The sequence below is a fragment of the Gopherus flavomarginatus genome, chromosome 3 (genome assembly GCF_025201925.1).
Source record: "Gopherus flavomarginatus isolate rGopFla2 chromosome 3, rGopFla2.mat.asm, whole genome shotgun sequence".
In the NCBI taxonomy this organism is placed as follows: Eukaryota; Metazoa; Chordata; order Testudines; family Testudinidae; genus Gopherus; species Gopherus flavomarginatus.
The window spans coordinates 198424072-198448815 of NC_066619.1; the positions used below are offsets into that span (position 1 = coordinate 198424072).

The 24744-nt window shown below is 39.4% G+C and overlaps 1 protein-coding gene across 3 annotated transcripts in view; it reads right to left on the reverse strand.

Annotated features, from left to right (window-relative positions):
• The window catches only part of TTC29 (tetratricopeptide repeat domain 29), a 191313-nt gene that overhangs the window by 104559 nt on the left and 62010 nt on the right, over positions 1-24744 (reverse strand). For all 3 annotated transcript variants that reach the window (XM_050946520.1, XM_050946521.1, XM_050946522.1), the window contains 2 exons: positions 14117-14329; positions 10326-10411 (listed from right to left, as the gene is read on the reverse strand). In XM_050946520.1, coding sequence (XP_050802477.1) covers positions 10326-10411; positions 14117-14329 — 299 coding nt within the window. The remainder of the gene's footprint in view (positions 1-10325; positions 10412-14116; positions 14330-24744) is intronic.

Here is a 24744-nt window from a genome sequence, read left to right on the forward strand (position 1 = left end):
GAAATGGAAGGCTGGTCATTTTTAACTACCTGCACCAGAGAACAATTTCACCATAACTGGCAGAAAATGTCCCATAATGTACCTATTTTGACACATAGAAGGAAACAATTGAGATTTCAAAAGCCTCAAATGGGACAAAAGGACTTAATTGTGGCTTTAAACTGCTACAAGCTCTGTGTAAGGGGCATGGTATAAAGGGCACACAGAATTTGGCTCCTAACTCCCACCTTGATAATAGGGGATGGGGAAAATGTAATCTGCACCAACCTTATACTTAGCAATGATTGCATCTTCTGCTGCACCAACTCAGCTGCACTGGCTGACACATAAGATTTGTCTTCACCACAAATGAAAGGAAAATTCTTAACATGGGTTAGCTAAACTGTGTTAGGTAACTTGGGCTGAAATAGCAGTGAAGACACGGCATGGGAATAAGAGGGCTCCGTATACTTTCTCACTTCCTTGAACGTCAGAATAGCCAGTGTTGACTGTGCTTTCAATGATCAAACACGTCAGACAGTTTGATATTACAGCTATGTGAGACTTCTGCAAGGAAACTGAAAACCAAGTAAAACTCTGCTAGTTTCATGTTCGAACATGAAAGCTAAACCAGCTACATTTTGTGAAAATTTAGATTGCAGAGAATCTTTCATTGATTATCAGGAATGAATTTTTATTAATTATTTCCATTTTGGTAGCATGAAGGAACCCAGCCATGGTCCTTTACTGTCTTTGCATAGCTATTAATTCTTTGTGTTTTGTAGTTTTATAATAAAACTTGACGATCAAAAATCTTGTGTACAATAACTATGTGAAGTCTAGGCAATCATATGCAATGCATAAAGGTTAATGAAACTTGATGGTTTCAATTTGAGTTTCGCCTTTGGAACTCTAGGTTTGGAAACTTAAAGCAAAATTGCACAGATGTGACACTCACAAATAACAAAGCCAGCAAGTTTCACACATCATCTGATATAGAGAAATACTCAAAGTTAGTCTTTTAGACTTCCTGACACCTGTTCATTGTGCCGATTCCCCTACTGCCTGTGACACAAATTCCCCAACAACAGATACTGATGTTCATGTAAACATGTTTATGCTGAAAGGTTGATTTATCTTAGATTAATCTATCAGGATAGGTGGCTCATCATCTTTTTAGTCTGGGGAAGTGATCAAAACTGAGAACTAAAAGAGACACGAGTCTCCTACTCTTGAGAAGCAATCCCGAGACAAAAAAATCAGGCTATTAACTGTAAGAAGGGATGTTTATAAATGCTATTATTTTCTGCTGTATCAAGGCTTTCCAAAACATGATAATTTTCTGATCTAGTAACATGCTTTCAGTATATTCTATTCTATTCTATATTCTATTTTTCCTGTTTCCCATAGCATAAGATTTAATTATAATTTTCTTTAACTGCATCACTTTTAAGAAGGTTTCCCTCAGAGGGCATGTTACTCAAGAGAAATCCAGTCCTTTAGTGTTGGAGCTATTCTGACACCATTAGCTGAGGAAACAGGAAAGCATTTTAACCACAGACTCCAAAGGAAAACCACTATTTTGCTCCAAGACAAACAAGGTGGGAAGCAGTATCACTACGATGCAAATTTGGGTGTCATATAGGTGAGCACTGAAGGGAAAAAATGTCATGACATTTTAGAGAAAGGGCACTCTATTCAGTTCCACTTCATGCTACCTCAACCCTCTGTTCCCATCCCTCTTCAGGGATCCCTGTAATGAGGAACTTCAGAGATGAAAATGCTTCTCTAAAACAAAGCCATCAACTAAATCCCTCATGGTACCGGTAAATGCCTAGCACCGTCCAAATCCAAATTAAAAAGTTAGATCTTCTTTCCAGATGAAGATTGGAGGAAGCTGAACAAATTAATTGAATGTTCAGGTTTCATGTGGTGACCCTGGCAACAATCATCCCTTCCCTGACGTTGTAAGACTGGTTCAAGACTCTCAGCCTGAGAGATTCATAATTACACATTTCACTCAGGGTAACACAGAGAAGCTTTTTTGTGGGCAACGATCATTACCAATACAAGTGCCCACATTTCCTTTTGCTACGAATCCTCAAATCTTCAGTGAATGCCTGGTAATGGTGGCACACCTCATAAATGTATAAACTTTGAAAACTTATCAATATTTGGACAACTGTCTCATCACCCCCTGATTTACCTATACGAACTGCGCTTGCTCAGTTCACATCAATCAGAAGTGCTCCTTCATTCAGATGCAAAGTCCTCCCAACCTCCCCCGCCCCCCAAAAAAGACAGACACACTCCAGAGGAGGAACACCACTGCTTTCCCTTAAAGAATTACCGATATTCAAAAACAATCAGAATGCAGAGTCTAGGTATGATCAGATCTTATCTAACTTTCTAGGTAATATGGCCTTCTGCACACATGTGACTCCATGTTGCCAAGTTTCCTACAATCTTGATTAAGTATCAATAATAGAACTGGAAGGGACAGACCACTGCTGATAATACTTCAGCAAATTCAAAAATCCTCCATGCAGTGGACAATATTGTATAATTTCCTTTGGGAGTTCCAGTTTGCTAAGCATCTCTATGTGTAGTGATAGGAATGTATACCTCAAACCTAAATTTAGGAAAATATCTAGACAAAACTTGACCTGAAGTTCAGACTTCTCATCAATATATTCGAGAATCAAGCAATATGTCCAACAGCAAATGTTTTCTTCCTTGCTGCAAGGGATCAGTAGTACAGACAGTAGCAGACAATACTGGGGCTATTTATTATCTTGAATGTCAAGGGAAAGCAGCTTATTCCCTTAAAGGTAAAATCACTTTGAGAATGGTGCATACCAAATCAGGTGTATCTTGTGAAACTTCCACCTAGCAGGTAAAAAATTGTGCGGATACCATGGTGATGGGCATGACAAACATGATTAGAAAAGTTCATTATATAGCAGTGTACACTAATTTTAGGGCCAGCTGCTTTATATGTACTCATTTAGATTCTAATTGACTATGTAAGCTGAAGTGAAATTTTCATTTGATTCTGATATATAGGTTAGTGTAACATACTACTTTAGGAATCCTCTGATTACTTTAATGGAATCATTTCAGACATTAAGAAAACTTAGGGTCATAGAGTTTAAGGCGTAGCCTATAGGGCTTGCCTATATATTTTTTCTTATTGGTTTCTTATGAGTTTGATTATTTGTTTTATTATAATAGGGTATAACAGATTTATAGGAGTATTTTTGGCTGTAACTCAAGGGACCTATGTCCTGTATGTTGAGTTAAGGCAAGGTTAGCGTACATATGCTTGGGACCTTTCACCTAGATAAGTGGCGATGACCATATATGGTTGCAACCCTTAACACAGATAGATAAAGGATGCCTTGGAGTAGATTGGTATGGAGGGGGGGGAGGGACTACCTAAGTTCATACCCTCTTTAAACTTATCAGGTATACCACAAAGAAGTTGGAGATAACCAAAATAACCACTTCAGCCAGAAATAACAAATGTGAGAATGAGCTAATATCATTAACATGTAGGCATATGTCATCAATATGTACAAATGTACCAGCCTATGGAGTAAGTGTATTCCAACATTTCTATATGTGAGGAAACTAAGTTTGGACATAGAAGGAGGGCTCAAGTGTTCAAGCTCTATACGAGGGGTGACCCATCATGCCAAGTAGGCTTCTTAGTTCTTCGTTTCTTATCCTTTTGTTTATTAGTCTATTAGTTCTCAATTGTAAATTTTAAGTCAGTTAGTTAAGTAAAATTCTAAGTTATTTTATTTCATCTTCTATAACTTTCAGTTCTTTAGTTTCTCCTAAGCTCCTAAGTTCTGGAGTGGGAGGTCACTCAAGAACTGAGGAACCTGAACTGAACTCTTTTGGCATGCCAGAGGTGAGGCTGGTCCTTTATCTTTTACCACCAGATTATCAAGGAAGGGTTTGAGTATATTAATCAAAAGTTTATAGTGCATAATATCACATGTACCTCTAAAACAACATTATTGCCTTTGTGACTCTGATCATTTTACCATTTAATTACTATATCATATATCTCAATAAAAGTCTTTAAGGTTACATTTGTCTAAGTGTGAGCATCCTTGTCTTACATTCCGAGAGTCCTTTCAGAACTCGGTGTAGCCTGATTCTGGGACAAGAATCTTATCTTCTGATCATATCAACTGGTGAGTTTATAACCCATATTATCTAAAACAACAATATTAACCTCCTATAATCAAGAAACAAAGGACAGGGGAACCATAGATCATCTAATCTGAACTCCTGTATAACACAGGCCACCAACACCACTCAGCACCCATACACTAAAACTACCCACTGAAATAAATCCAAAATATTATAACTCACAGGAGACTAGATTATTATGTGCCACAGACATAGAACAAGAAGTACTGAGGTTCACCAGTCCCTAAGGAAATGATTAAATGAAATATACTCAGCTAATCCTGGCAAGTGACCTGCACCCACACGGTGCAGAAGAAATCAAAACAAAAACAAAACAACCCCTCCCATCCTAAGTTTACTGCCAATCTGACCTGAGGGAAAATCCTTCATGATGCCACGTATAGTGACCAGTCAGATCCTGAGCATGTGATCAAGAAGCAGCCAGGAAAGCCCCTGAGAGAACGAATGCTCAGTGACACCTCAGAGCCTTGGTACATCCAGCCCACTGTCCCTTTTCCAGCCATGTCCACCTCTGATGCTTCAGAGGAAGGAGTTTAAGAAACCCTCCCAGAATACACTGGGGGAAAAATTCCTTCCTGCCCCTTGCTGGTGGCCAGCTGAAACCCTGAAGCATCAGCTTTAAGAACATAAGTATTATAAGTTTTAATAATTCATGGGTGTGATATTGTGCCATAAATTATCATGTTTCTTTCTGCAGTGTTGAATGTCACAGTCCCTGTATTATTGCACATTAAAACATACCTTATACGGAATATAGAATTTAATATCTATTTTATAAGGATTTTATTTCTGACTGGTCCCTATTATGATTGCATAGAGAAGAAATGTACACTGTGATTTTCAAAGGGAGTTAAGATAAGAGAGTTAGGCATGCAACTATAATGGAAAGTCAAATCGGGTGCCTAACTCTTAAGGCACTTCTGAAAATCCAGCCATAAAATTTATATTAACTTTAAAAAACCATATCAAATATGCAATAAGATACTTTGCCAAATACAAGATTTTTAATTATATGAAAATATTTGTAACAAATATTTGGTTAGCAATACAATTTTGAAGAGAAGCATCTATAGCAAGACCTACAAGTTAGTCTAGACAGCAACCACCTAACCTTTTCCTGGCAAAATCCATACTTCAGACATTTATACTTTTTCCAAACATGACAAAAGTAATTAGACACAATTATAAACCGGACCTTGCTTGACACACTAAAATACCACAAAGATGTTAAATGGAGTTAAGTCTCAATCTTGCACAGACTTACGTATTTAACTCTACACACTTGAATAGTCCCACTAAACTCAGGTCTGGTTTACGCAGCAGAGTTAGGTTGAGGTAAGGCAGCTTACACTGACCTAACTCTGTTAGTGTCTACTCTAAAATATTCTCCCACCTACATATTTCTCCCACTACACCAACCGAATAACTCCACCTCTGCTGGAGGCATAGCGCTTAGGTCAATGTAGTTGGGTCAACACAGTGTCAGTATAGACACTGTGTTGCTTACGTTGACTGTTGCTGCCTTTCAGAAGCCATCTCACAATGTCCTACAGTGATAGTTAAGTATCAGAGGGGTAGCCGTGTTAGTCTGGATCTGTAAAAGCAGCAAAGAATCCTGTGGCACCTTATAGACTAACAGACGTTTTGGAGCATGAGCTTTCGTGGGTGAATACCCACTTCTTCAGATGCATGTGGTGGAAATATCCAGGGGCAGGTATATATATGCTAGCAAGCAAGCTAGAGATAACGAGGTCAGTTCAATCAGGGAGGATGAGGCCCTGTTCTAGTAGTTGAGGTGTGAAAACCAAGAGAGGAGAAACTGGTTCTGTAGTTGGCAAGCCATTCACAGTCTTTGTTCAATCCTGAGCTGATGGTGTCAAATTTGCAGATGAACTGAAGCTCAGCAGTTTCTCTTTGAAATCTGGTCCTGAAGTTTTTTTGCTGCAGGATGGCCACCTTAAGGTCTGCTATAGTGTGGCCAGGGAGGTTGAAGTGCTCTCCTACAGGTTTTTGTATATTGCCATTCCTAATGTCTGATTTGTGTCCATTTATCCTTTTCCATAGAGACTGTCCAGTTTGGCCGATGTACATAGCAGAGGGGCATTGCTGGCATATGATGGCGTATATTACATTGGTGGATGTGCAGGTGAATGAACCAGTGATGGTGTGGCTGATCTGGTTAGGTCCTGTGATGGTGTCGCTGGTGTCGATATGTGGGCAGAGTTGGCATCGAGGTTTGTTGCATGGATTGGTTCCTGAGCTAGAGTTATTATGGTGCGGTGTGCAGTTACTGGTGAGAATATGTTTCAGGTTGGCAGGTTGTCTGTGGGCAAGGACTGGCCTGCCACCCAAGGCCTGTGAAAGTGTGGGATCATTGTCCAGGATGGGTTGTAGATCCTTGATGATGCGTTGGAGGGGTTTTAGCTGGGGGCTGTATGTGATGGCCAGTGGAGTCCTGTTGGTTTCTTTCTTGGGTTTGTCTTGCAGTAGGAGGCTTCTGGGTACACGTCTGGCTCTGTTGATCTGTTTCCTTATTTCCTCGTGCGGGTATTGTAGTTTTGAGAATGCTTGGTGGAGATTTTGTAGGTGTTGGTCTCTGTCTGAGGGGTTAGAGCAGATGCGGTTGTACCTCAGTGCTTGGCTGTAGACAATGGATCGTGTGATGTGTCCGGGATGGAAGCTGGAGGCATGAAGGTAGGCATAGCGGTCGGTAGGTTTTCGATATAGGTTTTCGATCATATGCCAGCAATGCCCCTCTGCTATGTACATCGGCCAAACTGGACAGTCTCTACGGAAAAGGATAAATGGACACAAATCAGACATTAGGAATGGCAATATACAAAAACCTGTAGGAGAGCACTTCAACCTCCCTGGTCACACTATAGCAGACCTTAAGGTGGCCATCCTGCAGCAAAAAAACTTCAGGACCAGACTTCAAAGAGAAACTGCTGAGCTTCAGTTCATCTGCAAATTTGACACCATCAGCTCAGGATTGAACAAAGACTGTGAATGGCTTGCCAACTACAGAATCAGTTTCTCCTCTCTTGGTTTTCACACCTCAACTACTAGAACAGGGCCTCATCCTCCCTGATTGAACTGACCTCGTTATCTCTAGCTTGCTTGCTAGCATATATATACCTGCCCCTGGATATTTCCACCACATGCATCTGAAGAAGTGGGTATTCACCCACGAAAGCTCATGCTCCAAAACGTCTGTTAGTCTATAAGGTGCCACAGGATTCTTTGCTGCTTTTACAGTGATAGTTAAATCGCTCCAAGCACACCTGGTGAGGACAAACACCGCCGACACAAGGAGCGTAGTGCGGATATGCAAAAGCAATTTAATTACTGCAGTTACTGTATATTGAGGTAACTTAGGTCAACTTAATATTATAGTGTAGACTTGCCATCGGTCTTTGCAAAACTGAGGTTACACGTATCAAATAAATAATTTATCAACAATTAGTCGGGTTATATACTACATGCTTAGAAATACAAAATTCTATTCACTGAAAATATTCCATTCTCTAGACAAAGAGGCTATATTTTTGATATAACAGACTGTAGCTTCATAATTCAACCTTTTAATTACTGTGTCAGATAATGAATATTTTGAACATATGCTTCTCCACTTTGTTAGAAGAGATAATGAAAGAGAAAAACAAGTTTATATGCATGCTGGTGTGTGTGCATGTTGGGGGAAGGGAGTGACACACTAAATATCAAAAGGAACCAAATGGCAACAATTTAAGGAAATGGTATCTGTAACAGCTGCTCCTTTTAGATTCCCCTAGAAGAAGACTGCCAGAGGTGGGCCATAGCACAAAAGGATAAAGAAGATGAAAACTCTGATGCAAAGCAGGAAAATAACTGCTGAGACCCCTGAGTCTACACTCAAATAGTCCCAAGCTGAGTGGCAAGACCTCTTTAGCATGCTACAGAAGCTGGTGATGAACTACACATTACCATGAAGCAAACTGGCTCCTAGCAGTATTGTTTGTATGTTATGTGCAATGATAAGCAGTAGTCCTTTGGGAACAGAATGCAATGATTTCATCTCTGTAAGCATCTGAGCTCCCCTTGGATACAGAGACCATTAAATTGAGAACAGAAGGGTAAATTTTAGGCAATGATTTCTAATTGGAGAGTAAAGAAAACTTGTGCTCAATGGCACTGAAACCATTGATATTTTACTGTTGTATATACTGATCACAATTGAGGATGAAAAGAATGCATGAAATAAAATACTACCTGTTTCTTTTCCCATTCTCATAATGTGGGGTGATTTTTTTTGTGAAAAGTAATCTATTTTTCTAAATGCAAGTCTTCTCAGTTTATGTAAAGAGAGTTGATCTCACAATTTTATAAAACATTCATAAGTTAAACTCTATTTAATAAGTTTATTTTAATTAGCACACAAGTGTTGAAAATATTAATAACCTACAGCATAAGTGAGGATACTTAAACTATTTTATGATCCACCCTAGTGAATCCCATTTACATTCTGTACTGTGTAGGGAGTGTTTCATATTTAACAAAAAAGGCAAATTCTGTTTTCTGCCATCTGTCAGTTGTTTTTATCTGTTGATTAAAAACTATTATAAAACACACTAATATATAAAGCTGAGCATCTTAACTGAAAGAACAAAGATTCCAGCATACTCCAAAAGAGCAATTATTTGACCCAGGGTCAAAAAGCTGCAGGTTGGTAAATGATCACCTGGTTTCTAACCGTCCTGTTTTAAGAAAAAATAACACAAGAGATGGTGATGAGAAAACTCTGTTTGACAATATCATACTCCTCAGATAATCTTGGGCTGCTTTCAAGCATGGTTTTGGCCTTTGAATGGAATGAAGACTCTGTTTGTCTTGTTGGTCAAGGAGCTTCTCCTGGTCATGAACAAATCAAGTGTCCATGCCAAATTCTTTATCTCTATTACCAGTTTTTCTAGTCATCGTTCCCATAGTTCTCAGACACCTGTTAATGCAGCAACAGGAAGGAAAGAAAACTTGGAGTGTTTGTGGTCAAAAATGTGTGGACATGCAGAAAGATTTCAGCACAAGGAATTCTAGTCTAATCTATTATTCCAGAACCCTGGAAAGGCCCCAAATCCCTCTTTCTCCTTTGTCACTGCAACCACTAAATCTCACTCTGTCAAGTATTCTGTATCAGAAACTGATCTCTCAATCTGAAATACCTTCATTCAACTTTACAACCCAGAACCTCTAACTGAGGATTTTATCAGCCTATTCACACTGATCATCTGCAGCATCAGGGTAGGCTTCTCTGAACACCAGAAACCACACATCTATAACAGGACAAATAACATGACACCTTCTTTTCCACAGTTCAGTCAATCTGCATGTAAGAAAATCCAAGAAGCATTGAAGAATCATGAAAAAGATAATAGAAAGTTTCTGGAACATCAAATTATTAATGCCTCCTTTGAAGAGGGAAATCCACCATCAACTATAAGCATACAGTAAACAAGCTGATACTGAAGAAATTATTGCTCAACTCAACCAACTTCAACTCTTATCCAGTTTCCAGTGTTCAATTTTTGAACAAGTTAATAAAATAAACTAGTGAAGAGTCCTCTCTATGAAACATGTCTGCTGCTAGAACACTGGATCCCTCCAAACTGAGTTTAAGGCTTGGGCACGCACAGATATGGCACTGGTTCTTTTGATAAATGAACTTTTGTTTGTCCATGGACAAGGACAAAATACATCCATATTCATTCTATTGGATCTCCCCACAACATTGTTACAGTTGATCATCGAATGCTGCCGTATCTCCCTAGAGATATAGCAGTGATGGCAGAAGCATACTCGGTTGTCACTGATCTTTCCTCTAAAACTGATCCAAGAGGCAGAGATGGACTATTAGTCCTGTCCTTCCAGAATTCTCACATGTAGAACTCTTTCCCATCCTATTCCCAGCAGATATTTTATATAGGTTATTGTAGTAAAATCATAAAATAAATATTAAACAGTAATAAAAACTTTCCTCACTAAAAATGGCACACCTTTATTTAAGGTCACTTAAAAGCAAAGCCAAGGTAATTGCCTCGGGACAAATTATAAAATGCATGTTAAGAAACGTTAAGTAAACTCACTATTATTGCTGTCTTTTCTTCTCCAGCAGAATGATAGGCTAGCCCCAAACAATAGGCAGCTTCTCCTTCCATCTTCTTATCACCTCCTAAAGGGGAGGAGTTGAGTTATAATTACTCTTAGTTCTAAACAAATTACACTACTACTGACAGCTCTTGAAAATAACGTACATGTTATTTTTAATAATATATTAAATTTTTCCTTATAGCTTGTCATTTATCATTTTCCAAACATTGATGTTTTCATTTTTATCTAGAGCACTTATACTCAATTAAAAAAGCCACAAACATAGGAAGTACAAATGTTTTCATGAGACAGAGCACACAGTTTGTCATGATATAAGATTCTCTATTATGAATTGTTTCACAGCACTGCCACGACCTCTCCAAAGACAGTCATGAAACACCTTACATTTAAAGGGTTAGTAAAATATCTCCATATAGTTATTTAGCTACATACAAACAGAAACTTGGTGCAGCAGAAAGAAGCCAGGGAGACAGTTACAGCTCCCTGATTCTCAGGCTAGGTTTCCACATTGGCATAGGCTAGAACAGACTGAAAGCTGCTGTAATCTATAATAGCCGGCAATGGTTCCAGGAAATGCTACACAAATGGTGAACAACTGAAGTACAGCACATTTTGGATGTGCCTCTTCCTTATTCAAGAGACTGGAGGTGGCAAATGAGTTAGGTGAGCTAATTTGGCCCCACCGAGAGCTCCCAACAGCTAAGGGAATTCTCAGCTGGCCAAAATGGGCTGCTTTCTTGGCTCCTTGCACTGCTCCAGCAAAAGAAAACCTGGCCTGTATATTTAATATTATAATTTATATAAAATAATTTATTTATATCATTTTTTTCCAAATTAACCCATCCAGAGTTTGGGCATATATACGAAAATTGATTAGTAAAGCAAACAAATTGGAATCAATGTCCAAAATATAAAACCTTTTTTCATCACGCAATACTGACCATTCAACACATAAAAAGCCTAGAAAATGAGCTTTGAAATGAGTCCTGAAGGTCAACAAATTCACAACTCCTGCACCAATATAAATACAGATGAAAAAGGAAGATTATTTACCTCTAACTGATGTTCTCCTAATATATTGTCTCTACAGATCCACATTCACAGAAGTTCGTGTTTAGCCTCCAAGTGTCCTGAAATCTTTGAAAGTCATAATTGCTGAACCCATAAGGACACCCACCCACACACCTACAGAATTGAACACACTTGATAAAATTATAAAAGCAGGCAATCCTAAATCCTTCTGTTCTTTTTCCTAAGATTCCAAGTGGGTAGGGAAGGGGGATGAGAAAATATGGCTTTATAGAGGAAATACACTCAAAACCTCTCTTTTTCCTTCAAGAATGGTCTCTGTAGAGCCTGAATCTTGAGAGACTGTTTATTCATTTCTGGTCCAGATTCAGCAAAGCACAGGCTTAAATCCAGTGGAATGGATTGAATGCTGAAGAGAGAAGGATTTAAGCACTAGCTTAAACTTAATCATGTATGTAAATATTTTGCTGAATAAGGACCTCTTTGAGGGAGAGAGGGGGCTTTTGAACACAGACTGAAGGACTGCCCTTCTGAAATGAGCATCTGATCTCGTTTAAATATCTACAGAATAATGGTGAGTAAAGGTGTGAATTGCAGAACTCCCACAAGTTTCAAAGACATATGTCTCAGCAAGCTGTAGTAGGTGTCTTAGCTCATATAATAAGAGCTCTAAGGTCATCTGGTAGTGAATAATGGATTTTTCAATTTTCTGGCATTTTGAAAAATTGGGAAAAAAAGGTGTTTTGGGTCAACCCATAAAAGAAATTTTTTCAAAAATTTTAGCAAATTGATACGTTGCAAAAAGTTTGTTTAGAGTTAGAGCATTTTTTAAATTTCTATATTAAACAAAATTAAAGAACATTTAAAACAAAAAAGTTGGTTTGGTTTTTTTACCTGGAACAATTTGGTGAAATCAACATAAATTTGTGAAATGGTTAGGAATTGCCAAATCTGCATTTATTTTTTTCCAAAAAAAAGTTTTGGTCAAAAATTTTTCACCAGCTCTAAATTGGGGCATCTGCCTGGTGGTCTCAATGCAGTATCAGATCCACTATGACAATCTCTTAACAATTCTCTTGACTATATCAACAGTTAAGAAGCAGCATGACACAAGTAAGGTTTTATTTTGTGGAATATATGCCTATTTGCAACAGTTATTGCTTTAAATTGTCTTGGAACTCACACTACTGAGTCATATGCTCCCAGGAGTGGGGCTCTGAAGAAGCAACTCTCAAAAGAGAACTATTAGCTTCTGTGTTGAAAAAGAAATAGGACAGATTGCCTAAGGGCCAAATCCAAAGAAAGAAGGAACCACCCAATCAACATTCAGACAAATGTGTCAAAAAAGACACGTTCAAAAGGACTGTTACGGAATGAATGGAAACCTCAGACCCAGTATGTAGTGAATTAAAAAAAAACATTTTGCTTTATCCTCAAAAAATTACAGTGTGGGAGTGCAATACAGATTTTTAAGCCGGTATTTTAAAGTATTTAACTTTTTAACAGTATAAAGAAACTTTAACAATATTAGATCTTTAAAAACAATATGACTAAAGAAAACAGAAATAATTCAATATTGTTTTAAATAATGAATAGCATAGTTAATGCTTAATTCTATACATTTTATACTGTTCTGTATATTACACAGAACAAACTTTATTTTACAAGACTAAACACATAAGGAGAATTTTTTTTATTTTTTTTTTGGCCACTGGCTGAAGCTTGATTTAAGCAGTTCCACTTACTTCTTAGGGACTGACCAATTGATCAGTACTTGTATTTATTTTCTTAACATTTAGATTAAAATTTCTCTCCTGATAAATTTCAAAATTACTAGTGTGTATTAAACATAATTCTTATATAAAAAACTATTAAAGCTGCCACAAAGTTAGCATAACAATGCTAATTGAATAAAAGTGATTATACAATGTCTTCCATTCTAATTCTGGGAAACACATAAAATCATTTTTTTTCTTCTGAACATAGAAAACTGTAGATTTTGGAATCTAATGACATCTTCCAACAAATAAGCATTATTAAGATAACCCAAAAAACAGAAAAATAATCTGTATTTTCTAAAATCAACTGTGATGGTTCACTCTCCCTTTTCTACTCCCTCTCATATATAATAATGCCCCATAAATAAACAGCTGCTTTGTAACTGTTCAGCATCTGACATCATATATTCAAATGCCATCCTCATCTTTCCATCAGCTTTTGAATTCTTACTACAGATAGTCAAAACACTAAGACTGTCATGTTAGCCATCATATATAGCATTTCCTGGACTTTAAGTTTTAAAACTATTTTCAATATTTCAGGTATACTGGAAATGGTTTTCTTTCCATAATTATTTATCATTCATGTAGAATGAAACAGTAGTGATCTGCCTGATAACATTACTAAGGAAATGAAAAATCAACAGCAGCTAACCTACAAAAATCTCAACTTCTGTAAATGACCTTACGTCTGATTATGGGTTCATTGTTTTACAACACTATAGTCCCCGAAGACTGCATTTTTGGAGATAAAGCTTTCAAGAAACTAATGGATTCCTTGCTGTCAGCAAGAAGGCACTTCTGTTTTACAGTGAGATTTGGAAGTATATTGATGGCATTTGTCTTTGAATTTCATAGGAAATAATCATTCAAACCCTTGACGATTTTTACCTTACTCCTGGGAAAATCAAAGCCTGTACATTAAAGAAAGGAATGTGAAAGTGTTATTTTCCACCCACCTTTTTTTGCCATTTCAAAAGCTTTTATTAGAGTTTTGATGGCCTGTTGGTGTTCTTTATTTTCTAGCATTTTGTCTGCTAGTAATGTGTAAATTCTCCAGAGATGCTCACAGGCCAGTGAGTTGTAAGTATGGCCTGTCTCATCATTCCACATCCGTCCCAGTGTCAATTGATGGAATGTTTCATAATGCTCAGCAGCTTTCATGAACAGACCTGAAAAAAATAGCTAATTCATAAATATAAGCAGTATATTTAACAAAATATTTCAATTTTTTTTGCATATTATCATTTCTTACAAAAGAAGTTGTTTCTAACTTAACTTCACAAAGGTTCCAATAATCATCAACCTGTAACTTAATAAAAATATGAATAATGGAAAAAATATTCCAGATCTTACAGGTATCAGTAAGTCATCTTTACCTTCAATTCACACTTTGTTGCCCAAACTTCAAGTTTCTTACTAGTAAATTTGGTTTTGAGTAGGTTGCCTGTATAGATCCACAATGTTAGAAAGCAGAAGTCAGAATCTTCTAGAAAGTAGAAACCATTCCGTGTGGGTATAATATTTTAAAATCAAGTGTGTGTGTAAAGGACCACAGTCCAGATCCTAGGCTGAAAGATTCTGAAGGAGTAAGAAGAGAGTAGAAGGCTGAACTTTTCAAATGTGCTCTAAGATCTTTAGTTACTGAAACATTGATAAGGTAAACACAAGTTTGAAGATAAAGTCTAATCCATTTCAACAAACTGAGTGGATTTTCTCCCTTACTGGATTTATAGACCCATGCAGCCTAGTAGACTTACAATGAATTTAGTCCTCTCAAGATAGTAATTCAAAGCCTTCTTAACTTCTAATTTATGGAGACTAGCTTTCCCTTCCTCCTCCCTTCCAGGTATTCCCTCCCTGGGCTCCTGGAGATATATACAGATTCAAGCTCCATGAATCTAAACAAAGGGATTCCCTCTTCTCCTTTCTTCCTCCCAGATCTTTTCCGCCCTGGGTACACTAGGAGATCACCGTGATTCAAACTCCTTGAATCACAACACAGAGAAATCAGGTGGGCCCCCCCCCTTTCTCTCCCCCTCCCTTCCCCTTCCCTCTTAAGTACAGACTCAATTCCCTTGAGCCTCAACAAGGGGAAAAATCAGACAGGTCTTAAAAGCAAAACTTTTAATAAAAGAAAAAAAGAATAAAGAAAATCACTGTAAATTCAAGATGGAATATTACAGGGTCTGTCAGCTTATAGACACTAGAAAGAAGCCTCCCCCCAGCAAAATACAATTTAAAATACTTCCAGCAAACTACACATTTGCAAACACAGAAACAATCAAAAGACTATACCCACCTTTCTTACTAAAATACTCACTATAAAAGACTGTAGCAGGGAGATTGGCAAGAAAACTGGTTGCCCATCTAGTCCCTTCCAGGACCCAGAGAGAACAAAGCAAAACCCAAAAAACACAAACAAAGGCTTCCCTCCACCGAGATTTGAAAGTATCTTGTCCCTGATTGGTCCCCTGGTCAGGTGTTTGGTTCCCTGTTTGTTAACCCTTTACAGGTAAAAGAGACATTAACCCTTAACCATCTGTTTATGACACGCCCCCCAAATCGCAGACAGTGGGGAACCTCACTGGCAGTGATTTCTTCGTAGAACTTTAGAATAAACAGATTAATACAACACATACACCTTTACATATACTACTAAGTATGTAAACTACAAGACTTTTTACATTTCAAGGACAAATTTCAACCAGTGGATTCTGGGAAACTTTCACGAGAGAGTGCATCAGCTACTTTGTGAGAAGCTCCTGAAATGTGCTGAATTTTAAAACTAAAATTTTAGAGAGCTAAACTCCATTGAAGCAGTTTTTTGTTGTTTTCCTTGGCAGTATGAAGCCACTTTAGTGCAGCATGGTTGGTTTGTAGCTGGAACCGCCGTCCCCAAATGTATGGGGGTAGCTTTTCCAGGGTGTACACAATGGCGTAGCATTCCTTTTCACTGACTGACCAGTGACTTTCCCTCTCACAGACAGTTTCTTGCTGAGAAACGCGACATGATGGAAGTTGTGATCCGGTCCTTCCTGCATGAGAACTGCTCCTATACCACGCTTAGATGCATCTGTAGTTACTAGGAATGGTTTGTCAAAGTCCGGGGCCCTTAGCACAGGGTCAGACATGAGCGCCACCTTAAGTTGGGTAAAGGTCTTTTGACACTCATCAGTCCACTTAACTGCATTTGGCTGGGTCTTTTTGGTCAGGTTGGTCAGTGGGGCAGCGATTTGGCTGTAGTGTGGTACAAATCGCCTGTAATACCTGGCCAAGCCTAAGAAGGATTGGACCTGTTTCTTTGACTTTGGGACAGGCCACTTTTGGATAGCCTCCACCTTGGCCTGTAGGGGGTTTATGGTTCCTCGACCCACCTGGTGTCCCAGGTAAGTCACTCTGTTTTGGCCTATTTGACACTTTTTGGCCTTAACAGTTAGTCCTGCCTGCGTGATGCGCTCAAAGACTTTTTCCAGGTGTTCTATGTGTTCGGGCCAGGAGTCAGAAAAAATGGCCACATTATTAAGGTAGGCAACTGCATATTCACCCAGTTCTGCTAGTAGACCATCTACCAGCCTCTGGAAGGTGGCGGGTGCATTTCACAGCCCGAAAGGAAGCACATTAAATTCATACACCCCCACATGGGTGATGAATGCTGACCTTTCCTTGGCAGGTTTGTCTAGCAGTACTTGCCAGTACCCCTTGGTTAAGTCTATTGTAGAGATGAATTGGGCACATCCCAACTTTTCCAATAGCTCATCGGTGCGTGGCATTGGATAGTTGTCTGGACGAGTTACCGCATTTAGCTTATGGTAATCCACACAAAAGCGTATTTCCCCATCTGGTTTGGGTACCAGAACCACTGGAAATGCCCATGCACTGGTAGATGAGTGTATTATACCCATCTGAAGCATGTTTTGGATCTCCCATTCTATCGCAGCTTGGGTGTGAGAAGACACTCGTTAGGATGGGGTTCTAATTGGGTGAGCATTACCTGTGTTAATGGAGTGGTATGCCCGTTCAGTCCGTCCTGGGGTGGCTGAGAACAATGGGGCGAAGCTAGTGCACAGCTCCTTGATTTGTTGCCACTGCAGACGTTCCAGGGTGGTGGAGAGGTTCACCTCTTCCATGCCACTGTCAGGTTTTCCTTCATAGTAGACACCTTCAGGCCACTCAGCATCATCTCCTCCCTGGGCTGTAAACTGGCAAACCTGTAAGTCTCTGGAATAACAGGGCTTGAGAGAATTAAGATGGTAAACTCTGGGCTTTAGGGAGGAATTGGGAAATGTTATGAGGTAGTTAACAGCTCCCAGGCGCTCTTGGACCGTGAATGGCCCTTCCCATGATGCTTCCATCTTATGGGCCTGTTGCACCTTCAAGACCATAACCTGGTCTCCTACTTTGAAGGAACACTCTCTGGTATGTTTATCATACCAGGCCTTTTGTTCTTTTTGAGCATCCTTTAGGTTTTCTTTAGCAAGGGCTAAAGAGTGTTGAAGGGTGTTTTGTAGGTTGCTTACAAAGTCCAGAATGTTAGTCCCTGGAGAAGGCGTAAACCCCTCCCATTGCTGCTTTACCAACTGTAATGGCCCCTTAACCTCGTGGCCATACACAAGTTCAAACAGTGAAAACCCTAAACTGGGATGCGGTACAGCCCTGTAGGCAAACAGCAACTGCTGCAACCCTAGGTCCCAGTCATTGGAGTGTTCATTGACGATTTACGTATCATGGTCCCCAAAGTTCCATTAAACCTTTCCACCAGGCCATTGGTTTGATGGTGGTACGGGGTGGCAACCAAGTGATTCACCCCATGAGTTTCCCACAGTTCTTTCATGCCAGGAAATTAGATCCTGAATCTGTAAGGATGTCGGAGGGCCAACCTACCCTGGCAAAAATGTCTGTTAGGGCCTGGCACACAGCTTTAGCCCTGGTGTTGCCGAGGGCTACTGCTTCCGGCCATCGGGTAGCAAAGTCCACGAAAGTCAGTATGTACTGCTTTCCTCTGGGGGTCTTTTTTGGGAAAGGACCCAGAATATCCACAGCTACTCGCTGAAATGGGACCTCAATTATGGGGAGTGGCTGGAGAGGGGCCTTGATCTGGTCTTAGGGTTTTCCCACTCTTTGGCACACCTCACAAGACCGGACATACTTGGCAACGTCCTTGCCTGTCCCCTCCCAGTGGAAGGACTTCCCCAACCGGTCTTTGGTTCTGTTCACCCCAGCATGGCCACTGGGATGATCATGGGCTAAGCTTAAGAGCTTTTCCCGGTACTTAGTTGGAACCACCAACTGTTTTTGCTGATGCCAGTCTTTCTGGTGTTCACCAGAAAGAGTCTCCTTGTATAAAAGTCCTTGTTTTACAACAAACCGGGATCGATTAGAAGAGCTGAGAAGCGGTGGGGTGCTCCATGCCGCCGCCCAAGCTTTCTGCAGGCTGTCATCTGCTTCCTGCTCAGTCTGGAACTGTTCCCTTGAAGTTGGAGACACCAGTTCTTCCTTAGACTGTGGACTTGGGCTTGGTCCCTCTGGAAGCGATGTAGGTGATGGGGTTGTTTTTGTTGCTGGTGAACCGCTCTCCGCTGGTGCACCAGGTGGTATTTCAGGCTCTGGCTGAGCCTCTTGGGTGTGGTTGTCTGCTGCTTCTGCCAATTCAGGCTCATTTGCGCCCTCTGGCGTTGGGGTTGAAGATGGGTTTGCAATTGCTGGTGCTGGTGCTGGTTGCTTTTCCAGTTTCGGGGCTGGGACTGGAGTCACTGTGGCTGTTTCAGTCTTTGGCAGGGGATACGGATCCACTACCTCTGTATGGGTCTCTGGTAACACAGACGGGGCCCCTGTGGACGGCTCAGGAACAGGAATGAGTCTGGAAGCTTGCCTGGCTTGGCTGTGTGTAACCATTCCCACCTTCTTGGCCCGCTTCACCTAGTTGGCCAAGTCTTCCCCCAGCAGCATGGGGATGGGATAATTGTCATAGACTGCAAAAGTCCACATTCCTGACCAGCCTTTGTACTGGACAGGCAGTTCAGCTGTAGGCAAGTCTACAGCTTGTGACATGAAGGGGTAAATTGTCACTTGGGCCTCTGGGTTAATGAATTTGGGGTCCACGAAGGATTGGTGGATAGCTGACACTTGTGCCCCCGTAACCTTCTTTCTGCCCACTCTCAAAATTTCCCTTCGCACCAAGGGTATTTGAGAGGCATCTGGGGCTGGGGATCGTTGGTGTGATGGTGGTGTAATGAACTGCACTCAGTTGGGGTTCTTGGGGCAGTTGGCCTTTATATGTCCCAGTTCATTACATTTAAAGCATTGTCCAGCTGACTGGTCACTGGGCCAAGGTGGGTTACTGGAGACTGGTGAGGTGGGAGAATAGGGCGTCTGTGGCTTTCCTTGGGTTGTAGGTGGGGTCTTGGGCTGCCCTTGGTTATAGGGTTTATTGTCGGTGTGCCCCCTGGGGTATTCGCTCCCCTTGACAGTAGCTTTTTTCTTTTCTGCCACTTCCATCCATTTGGCTCCAATCTCCCCCGCCTCGGTTACCGTTTTGGGTTTCCCATCTAGGATGTACCTCTCTATTTCCTCAGGAACACCATCTAAGAACTGCTCCATTTGTATCAGGAGATGCAGCTCGTCCATATTGTTAACCTTTGTTCCTGATATCCAGGCCTCATAATTCTTTGCAATGTGGTAGGCGTGTCGGGGGAATGACACATCTGGTTTCCATTTCAGCACTCTGAACCGCCGACGGGCATGCTCAGGTGTTATCCCCATTCTGTATCTGGCCTTGGTTTGAAAAAGTTTATAATCGTTCATGTTCTCCTTAGGCATTTCAGCCACCACCTCTGCTAAAGGTCCACTGAGCAGTGGCCTCAGCTCTATCATGTACTGGTCTTCAGAGGTGTTGTACCCAAGGCAGGCTCTTTCAAAATTTTCTAAGAAGGCCTCAGTGTCATCACCTGCCTTGTAGGTGGGAAATGTTTTGGGATGTGGAACAACAACTGGTGAAGTGTTGTTAGGATTGGCTGTGTCATTCTGTTTAGTTTTTGCTAATTCCATGGCCTGCTGGTGGGCATCCCTTTGGAGCTCCATCTCTTTTTGTTTCTTCTCCATGTCTCTCCTGTGGGCAGCCTCTTCCCTGGCCATTTCTGCCTGAATTAGTTCCATTCGTCTTTTATGTTCCTTGTGTTTGTTTATTGCTTTTAGTTTAGCTATTTTTAGTTTGCTTGTTGCTGCACTGGTGCTTATTGTTCCTGCTTTCTTGTGCTGGTGCACCCTCTTCTGTTTACTGCCTGAAATGCTGTTCCTCTGCTGCCTGCTTGGGGTTGCCTAGCAACAATGCCTTTTTTAACTTCTTCTACCTAATCTTCCACTTTTAAATTAAACAAAAGAAAACCCTTTCATTTGCATATGTGTTTTGCTGGAGTCTGTTGCTGACCACTTAAGCCTGCTTTGTTTAACAAAAGACCCTTGTTAAACTTTAATCTCTCTGCCTTCAGTGTACTCAGAAGGAAGAGAGAAAGAAAAAAAACCTGCAGACTTGCTTTTAAAAGCCTCCTTTTCTCTGCTTATAAGCAGCTAGCAGAGAAAAAAGAAAAATAATAATCTTACTGGCTTTTGCTTTTAACTCATTGGCTTTTGGATTCTTATCCCAACGCTGCACACCATGTCATAGTATAATTCCCAATTCTGAACCTTAGCGTCCAAAATATGGGTACTAGCATGAATTCCCCTAAGCTTAATTACCAGCTTAAATCCTGTAGTGCTGCCACCAATCAGGACTTAGAGTAGAGTGCCTGATAAACTCTGGTCTCCCCCAAAACAAAGGGGAATAATTTGAAAGTATCTTGTCCCTGATTGGTCCCCTGGTCAGGTGTTTGGTTCCCTGTTTGTTAACCCTTTACAGGTAAAAGAGACATTAACTCTTAACTATCTGTTTATGACAACCTTCCATTTCAAAGCATGAGTCTTCCTTGAGGAAACCTCTATCACAATCTGGTGAACTGCTCAGAGACATTCCAAGTCAAAAGTCAACATGATATCACACTCCAAACCGCTTGGTTCAAAGATTGGAGATTAAGCTGTCCTTGGTTCTGGTATAGATAACTATGAACATGAATTGGAGGCTCTGACTCAAAGAGCTGGATACAGAGTTTTATGCACTTGGCTAGTCTCTGGCACAACTCATTTCCCTCTTTGGTTCCCCCCCCCCAAAGTCGATGAACAAATGACTTGGACTTTTGAAAGGGCTTGACTCTTTTCAGGTAACAAGGCAAAGCTCTTTTGCCATTCAATTTATGAAACCTAATTTCACCAGATGTATTATGGACAGAAAAGACTGGCAGACATGGTTTTATTCAGGTGAAACTAAAAAGAAAAAAAAACACCTTAAGGAGAAACTATTTCTAGGGACAGGAAGAGGTGACAAGCAAGTCATCCAGGGAGGTGGATGTTGAAGGTGAATCTAATGTACTTGTTCCTCCTCAGACTCTGAGATGTTATCTCTTAGATGGACAGATTCAGGTGAACTTCCAGAATCAGCATACCTTTCTATTGCTTGTTTAGGATGCTTGGAGTTATAGGATATGGTGGTTTAGGATGCGTGGAGCTATAGTATATGGTGGTTCTGTTCTCCCATGCAACTTCATAGTTGAGGGAGTCCCTTGAGAGCATTCCTAACAGAGCAGAAATTGAAGTAATATATTCCATATATCCCACTGGCCTTTGAACTAGCCATAAAGGGGGCCCTGTCCTGACATCTTTGTTGCCAGAACACAGTGAGCACCAAAATACAGAGGCAGACTGTGCTTTCCGGCATCATTCAGATAGAATTAGGTGAAAATGCATCTAAGTGTGGTTCCATTACAGACACAAAAAAAAGAAGCCAAGATTGAAAATACAAGTAACTCAATCTGGTTAAAAAAGAAAAAGAGTGAAGATGCTAAACAGAAAATAAAAAGAAATATAAGTTTAGAAATAGGCTGGGAATTTCCTAAGCAAAGAAAAAGTGAAAGGTTTTGACGTAACAGGCCTGGGATTTGTCTACTTGAGAATCACAATTGCAATCAGCGGAAGAGTTCAAGGTGAAGTCCTCCTAGATTAACTGGGAAGTTACTGTTAGTAGTACATTTCATTTTTTGGAATTGACTCCTAACTCCAAAATAACCTGAAATTGCTCATCTTCACCTGCAAGGCCTATCCATTCTCTGAAGCATTTCAGTATAAATAGTCAAAAGCTTGGAGAGAATAAAATCTTCAGGGTGATGGGGAATCAATTTATTCATTCTGTTTGCCTAGTTGGTTCAGTCTGAGTTTGCGTATTTAGTTGGAATGTCTCCTGTATTTTAATGTTAAGTGTTGTGTTATTTTTGTTTTTTATTATTATTGTCATTTATTTTATTTGTTGCACAAGTAGCTAGAGCACTTGAATAGATGTTTTTGTAATAACTCAAAAATAAATAAATAGATAAAAATTATGGAAAGCATTAGGAGGAAAGGAAGCTGGTTACACAGCATCTCTGCTTTAAAAGTTAGGATTTCTTTTTATATGAATTCAATTTTAGGAAGGCTAGTTTTAAAATGATTTTTACTGTCTTTGAGAAAAGAAAGGGACAGACAGCGAGAGGGATCCTCAAAAATATTTCGTAGAAGGGAAAGGATATCCCATATATCTATCTCAGCTTCCATGAAGAAAAATGATTGCTTCCAATCTATAGCACATATTTTCAAAATGTTACACAAGAAATTATTTCCATTGTTATTGTTAACAAAAGTAGCTGCATGTCTAATTTCCCCAAGCAATGTGCTCAGAACTTATCCCCATGTGTCTTAAACCTGAATTTTGAGAAATACTGATACTTTCTCTCATTTAATCAAATGAGTCAGAATCACAAATGTAATTCCTATAAAATATATAGCAGTACTACAAAAATGTTATAATTTACTGGGGCCCCAGGACAAGGCATCAAAAAGCTATCAGTAACTAATTCATCTTAATAATTGGAAGGAAGTGGTATAACTACATATCATTTACGGTAGGAGACCCATTCTAAACAATTATATTCATACAAAACATCATTCATCCACTAGATACATTAAATATTATGAATAATTATTATTTTCATTCTAACTAGATGTATACACACTAAGGTTTGTGTTATAATTTTTCAATGGAAGGAAAGTGCACTTTTGAATAAAACTCTGAAGAGTATGAGTTTACCGAAAACCCACAAAAAAAGAGAATCCATCCATTCATTTAAAGAACAAAACTCAACATGATATAAACCTAAAAGCATGGTAGACAAACATCTTATATTTCTGAAAATTATCCAAATCTTCCTTTACAAATCCCCTTCCTACAAAATACTCCCAAAGTTTATATGTTATATCACAGCAGATATCTTAGACAAATATTAACCAAAGAAGGATGTATATGATCACTACCATTTTCCATTTTTTTAAGTAGAAAGATTGACTAGATATTAACACAAATGGGTTTAAATGTGAAGCTGCCATAAAAGCAGGCACATAAATGTAATTCTCCCAACCGCTATTTTGATGCACATTTTTGATTCCATGAATATTTTATGAAATGGCCAGACTAAAGCCATATAACATTCCTGCATTACTGATGCTTGCGCCGTAAGCTACAAACATTAGAGGCATGATTGAGTGCATTAAAATGAACTCATTCAGCAGTGCATTGATTACTTGAAGGAAGGAGGGAAAAAAAAGGAAGAGTTACTCCCACTTAAAAAAACAGCACAGAAATCTTGAGTTTTCAATACAGAAATTAAAGGTAGCAAATTTGAATAATGTGATATTTAATACATAAATAAAGTGTGACTCTGTCTAGAAGTCTGTACATACAGAGATGACATTAATTAGGTGGGATGTTAATTAGGTCCAAAGATTGCTTCTAGTATTGTTCAGGTAATTTAGTATGTCACAATAAGAGGCACTGACTGACCTGTTCTAGCTCCATGCCTCAGCAATATTGAGAGTACCTAAATATTTCCTTTTCTATCAGCTTGTAGATTTACCAATGAAACTAATGCAGTATGAAAAAAAATTGGCAGGTCTATAATGCACATTTCTTCAGCAATACTAGTACAAGCCGAAAGCACATTTAGTTCTAAATTGTAAACATTTGTTGGGACGTTAGCAAAATATTCCACTTTAGTTTAAAACAACCTGTTTAAAGGAACAATAAAGCTTCATGTATATTATGTTGCGTTTTAATCTAAAACCAGTGGGCATCTTTTGTAATAAATTATTATACTGTACAATGTACACATAAAATCTGCTAGAAGCAATATTTAGTAATAGCAAAAAAAGAAATGTTATTGCCACTTTTAAAAGATATTGGCTTCCATTTCAATTTAACTGCTTGAACTATTGATATTATTTTTAGTTTCATATATACAATTATGATAATTATGGTAGCACTATTCATGCTGAAAATAGTTACGGATTTGTCACAGTTTCCAATATAAGCCACTATTTAGGGAGGTTTTATAAATCTTCAGTGGAGATTTGCTGGAAGATGAAATAAACAGCATGCAAAATGGTAAAACAAGGACCTAATTCAGCAAATAGA